Genomic DNA, 6000 nt, shown 5'->3' on the forward strand with positions numbered 1-6000 from the left:
CGGAGTCTTAAACTTGTCAGTGTTTAGAAGGTTACAGCTATAGCTACTTTATTCAAACAAATTCATTCTTAGTGATTTAATATCCCCTCACAAGTAACAAACTATTAATGTGACTATTTTCTTTCTTCTGAACCAGCTTCTGATCCTATGAAAGAATGATACAGCAGAAATCAGTAGGGAAGGAAGACGCGACACCCGACAGGAAACCAGGGGGTCTCCTGGCCCAGACAAAGTAATTAGAACTGCAAAGGGCCAGTGGCATTAATGAGAAGATCGGTATCAGTCTTAAGGACATGGACTCCCAAGGTGGCTATCATTAAACATAAATGAAATCTTAATTATGTAACTGAGAAGAAGTCTCTAAAATATTGTCAAAGCTTCTCCATAGTCTGAAAAATGTCTGTAGTCTTGTAAAAAAGTGAACCATGTAGGAGTGACACGGAACTGGAGCCAACACTTTCTTTCCCTCTTTGCAGATGGACCCCGTAGTTTCCCCTCCATCCTCTACAATCTCTTCAGTGTTGTATTTTCGACTCGTCTACCAGGCGCACCGACAAGCACTCATAAGTTCGCTCCCGGGACTCACACTCCCTTGCGGCAGAAGCTGTTGTCCCTGTTTCACAAACGAGGAAACGAGACAAACAGCTTAAAAAATCTCCCCCAAATCATGCAAGCTTCTAAGAATCAGCCCCCAAATTGAAATTCAGGTCTGTTGTCTCCAGCACCTGCATTGGGAAATGCCAAGATACAATCCAACCATCAGTTTTATCACAGTATTAATGTTCTCATTTTGGGTGGTGGTAAGATATACCGAGAAAATTTGTCACTTTTACCATTCTTAAGCATATAGTTCAGTGGCATTACTCGTATTACAGAAAGAACACTTTTTCTATCTTCTTCTCTCAATATTTTTAGTGGCATTCTTTAGATTTTATTTGTTCCAAATGTATTAAAACCATGGTATATACCAAAGTGTTCAGGGAAAGGGCAGATCCTCCACGCCATCTGTTTTTGAGACGGATGCCTAGAAAGGGGCTTCACTGTTCCGGGAAGAAGAACGCGATTGGAAGCCCAATTCTATAGCTTCCCTCACACCCTAGAACTGACATGACCCCCACAGATCACTAGATGGCACTTCCTATCAGATACTGCAGACCTCTGCCTCGCTGCCTTTGGAGGTTCTATTCACTCTGCTTCCTATCTGAACTGCTCTTGGTCCTTTTACAGTAAATTTTCCAATAGTACTGAGAAAGCATCTATTACGTGCAAGGTTCTTTCCTTTACAGGACTATTTGTTCTAGGCCACAGCAGGTCATCCAAGAAAGCGAGTCCACCTTCAGAGGCAAAATCAGGTGGTGGGCTGGAGCCCATGAAATGTACACTAACATTATCCTTAAAGGGAACTGGGATGCATTAAGGGATAAAAATCACAGTGAACCTGCTGCCCTGTACTTTTTTGTTGTTGTTGCTCTAATCAGCTACTCTATGTTCTAAATTTTGGAAGAAGCCACAAGAGATTCCGAGCGCAGGATCTGTAATGTGCCATTATCTACCATTTGACTCTGAAGCCATTTGACGAGTGTTTCCGCTGTTGAATCTGGGATCTGGCATCTCAACCCTTCCTTCTCATCTGTGTCCATCACCTCCAACAAGCCACGCAGGTCTTCCACAAGGTGCAGAGTTCGCAGGCTTCCCATGAATCCCGGGGAGGTGGGAGACTGGCAATCAAAAATTCCATTGGAATATTCCAGGGCCTTAGAACCTAAGTTTAAAAAAAAAAAATCACAGAGAGAACAACAGGGTTTATATTACATAATGTCCTAAAGCTGAGGGTGGCAAGCAAGTCCAGTCACAGTGAGGAATAATCAAAATAAGCAAAAAGGAAAAGAAAATAAAGGAGTCGTGGGAATCTCTCCAAGTCATAGTGATTCGGTGCAAAAATAAAATCCATATAATTGATGGTAAATATCAATCACCAAATACCTAACAGGGACGTCAACTGTGTATTATGGTAAGAACATAATGAATGGACTTTGGTGAAAGATGTGCTGACCTCATGGAAATAAGGGCTAAGAAGGTAGAGATCAGTGTGGATAGAGCCAAGTACTCCCCAAAATATAAATTTAGGTACCATAAGATTTTGAGAAATTCCCTGTAAAAGAAGTTGCACAATTTGGTGGAAACCGCATAGCATAATGTCAAGGGTAACAGGACTGGCTTCCGGTTAATTTACCAGAATTTAATCTTTGGAGAATTTCAATGAATTACATGTATACATTTGTGTATGTACAGGAGTGTGTGTGTGTTAACATTTTCTCCCATGATTTTGTTTGCAGCCTAGCATCAAAAACTCTTGCTAATATCAGCTTTAAAAAATAGTTTTACAGCCTTTCTTTCCCTATTACTTATAAGGGAAAGCGTTTTATGACTTGAATGTACATAACTAACCCATTGCCTGCTCAGAAATCACTCATATATACCTCTTCATCTCTTTGATTTTTATTTTCTGGTCTATCAAATATACATATTAATTAGAAGTACTAACTTTAAGTGTCAATAATTATGATATTTTGACTACCACCTCATTAATCTGAGGGTCTTATAAAGGGAAGAAAAGTGTGAACCAATGTGTAAATTCTCTCTCCAGTTGCCACACAGCTTGATCAATTCCAACCATAGGGAGAGGCATTTTCCTTCAGTTAGTCCATTCCACTGACCTTCCAAAGAACTAGACCAAATGATGAGGACCCAAATCTGCCAAACTGTAATAATGGTAACCACTGATATGCTAGGCCCAATGTTAAATACTTCCCATGATCTTCCCCTCAGGAACCATATAAGGCTGAGAGGAAAATCCAGAAAAATAGAAATTGAGGAGAGTATGTCCGGGAAAGGGAGGAACAGTAGAGCATTTTAAAAACAAAACAGGCTATCGTGTCCTATTCCAGTAGTTTAAAGCACTACAATCACCTGATAATACTATTCACAATAGATGTACCCACAATAACCTTCTACTCTTTTAAGTCTCCATCACAAAACAAGGTGAGGGATAGGGGAGAAATGCATATTTAGAAAAACTCCTCAAATATTTGCAATCACATCTCCCTCTACCTTAGGTGGAGAGCTACTGATAGTAATTTGAGAAAATAAAGCCAGGTCCTACCCAAAAAGCTCCTGACTGCGTCAGTGTGAGCTGAGACCCAGGAAGTCTTGATTTTCCGAAGAACTCTCATGTTGGTCCTGAAGCCCTGCCAGGGCTAAGGAACAAATATACTCATCTAGTAGAGTATGTAAAACGTCAGTCCTCAACTACTGTCCAGAAACATCACTTGTCTTGACTACGGAGTTCCACTAAGAATTTGAGGTTATAACCTCTGATAACAGCCTAGGATCTGGCTCTGGTTCTATTTTCCGAAACTGTGACACAGTAAGTCCAATCTCTTTTCCACGTAATAGTCCTTCAACTGTGTGAAAGTATCTATCATGCCCTGAGCAAGAATATACTTGCTTACCAGATGAAGTTGTTTCTTCGCCTTCACGGTCACCTCCTCTTAAGTTTTACCAATAACCTCTTTGAAACGGATATTCCAAGAACTAAACACAGTACACAAGATGTGGTCTAATCTACAAAGGAGGTCAAATTAAAATCTGGTCTCGGGATATACAAGTAGAACAAAGGAGGCCAAACTTTGACTTGCCATGGCATTCAAGGGAAGAACCTCTGACAATGAAAACACCTGTAGTTTCTTCAAACCACTGAAACAGAGTAGGGTCAAATTTATGACCAGAAAAGATAAGCAACAGGGGCTAGGTAGCTAGAATGGAGGAGCAGTAGATGCTACCCACACCTCGACCCTGACCATCAGACCATCAGATGGATGACAACCCCACCCACTGGCCCCTTCAACCTTTCTTCATGACCATGGGTTCCTAAATACATAAAGGTACTTCTCCTGTGACAAAACGCAGAATGTGACATGAGACCTTAAGGAGCCACTACCCCTAGGAGAGCACAAGCATCTGAAAGGGTTTACCTACTGTTCAGTCCCTCTGGTCATGATGAGAAAACAAGCAGGTCATGATCTACACTGTTTTTGCTCTACTTCCATAACAGAGAATCACTCAAGATTCATAATAAGGGAGGAATACGACCAGATCTGTGTTTCAGAAAGAAAATTCTGGTGGTCTAGAGAATGAGGAACTACAGCGGGAAAGCAAGAATGCCAAGAACATCAAGGGAGAGGGTTGCCAGGACAAAGCACGGCAGAGCACAGACAGGACAGACTTCAGAGGGGAAAAAAAGGAATGGCTAAGGGGCACGTGGGTGGCTCAGTCATTAAGCGTTTGCCTTTGGCTCAGGTCATGGACCCAGAGTCCATTCCTTTTTTCTTTCTGTGATGACATGGATATGCATATAGGCTATTTCAAAGGAGGTATCTGATTGGCAGTTAGAGACCCAAAGCTTAGCAGAGAATTGAGAAAGTAAATAGAGGTGAGAGTTACTGGTGGCAAAGTAAATGTCAAATTCAAGGGAATAGATCAGAATATCCATGGATCCTAGGTAGAGCAGTATCTCTCAAAGTGTGACCTACAGCTACTGCCTGCACCGAAATCCCATGAGATGTACTTACTTACTTTTTTTTTTTTGGGGGGGGGGGGTCGGCAGCAAAGCAAGGTTTATTGGGAGTACAGTAAAGTACAGATAGTACAAAGCTCCCGAGGAGGAAGGGAACCCGAGAGCATTGCCAGAGAATACTTTCTTTCTCCTTGAGTCAGAACTACAGTATGGAAATGGAATTAGACATTTTCAAACAAAGTTTGAGAATGATACTGGTATAAAATAGAGAAGAGGGGCTAACGTGAAACCACGAGGAATCTAAAGGCAACCAATAAATGAAAATAAAGTGGAAAAGGTAATAAAAGAGTTGGAATGAAAAAGCCAAGTGCAGATTAAATGTCATGATTCCATCTTTCAGAGGACGCAGATTACCTGCTGTAAGCCCATCCATCTGCTCCAACGCCACAGCCAACATATCACTTGCGTCACTCATCATTTTGTGTTTGTCAAGGGCAAATTCCAACCTAGATCTGAAAAAACAATGATGTTACCATTATATCCTTTTAAATGACACATGCTTCCCAGCAGGTGTGACAGCTCAAGGCCAAATTACAACCCCACTTAGACGTCAGCTAGGGAAGAGAAATTTTCTGAACCGGCAGAGCTGAATTACCTCAGTCACTTAACACGCAGTGGCCGACTGTCTACCTAACTGCAAGACCACACACTCCACCAGTTAATAAAATGAGTTTCAGATCTTTCACGCAAGGTGACAACAGATAGTTATGTATTTCTTCTCTGTTCCGTTCAACGAGCCTTTCAAATGCTCTGACACGGAGGTATGAGAACCTAGACCATGGTTTTCAGAGTGGTGAAGAACCATTGTTTTTTTAAAATTTCCAAGCACTTGTTTAATAAGTGACAATATGAAATTGCAATAAGCAGGGGTGCCTGGGTGGCTCAGTAGGTTAAGCAACTGCCCTTAGCTCAGGTCATGATCCTAGAGTGTTATATAAACACTCTTTTCAGTGTTATATAAACCTGCTTGACAGGTATGAGGTTTATCTCTAAAATTCAAACAATGTATTTTACAGGCCTTTACAACAAATGTTCTTTGTAAGAAACAGAATTTGAAATATTCATTGGGGTTATCATGCTATATCTCAGAAAGCAAGTCAAAGTGCTTAAAAACAGGAAATATTTCATTATCTCCTCTTCATTATGGTGTCAAATATGCTATGACGCTATTAGCTACATGTTAAACTACGACCAGGTTCTCCACTTTTTGTCACACACATGGGGCTGGGGTTAGAGGAGGCCCATTATACATCAAAAGGACTGAGAGCAAAATAAAAGTGGTCCCTGGCAGGTCCTACCTTTGCTGTGATCTTAAGCTTCGAATGACCGCACTTGCCAGACACACACTAACCGAAATAACCAAA

The 6000-nt window shown here is 41.2% G+C and overlaps 1 protein-coding gene across 1 annotated transcript in view; it reads right to left on the minus strand.

Moving 5' to 3' along the window:
* Positions 1–5135, minus strand: part of LOC309870252 (liprin-beta-1-like) — a 63642-nt gene extending 58507 nt beyond the window's left edge. The window contains exons 1-2 of the mRNA XM_082742437.1: positions 4991–5135; positions 1554–1762 (exon numbers count right to left, since the gene is read on the minus strand). Of these exons, the coding sequence (XP_082598563.1) occupies positions 1554–1762; positions 4991–5054 (273 nt within the window). The 5' untranslated portion in view covers positions 5055–5135. The remainder of the gene's footprint in view (positions 1–1553; positions 1763–4990) is intronic.
* Between the last annotated feature and the right edge of the window lie 865 nt (positions 5136–6000).

This window comes from Mustela nivalis (genome assembly GCF_964662115.1).
Source record: "Mustela nivalis genome assembly, chromosome: 7".
Lineage (NCBI taxonomy): Eukaryota > Metazoa > Chordata > Mammalia > Carnivora > Mustelidae > Mustela > Mustela nivalis.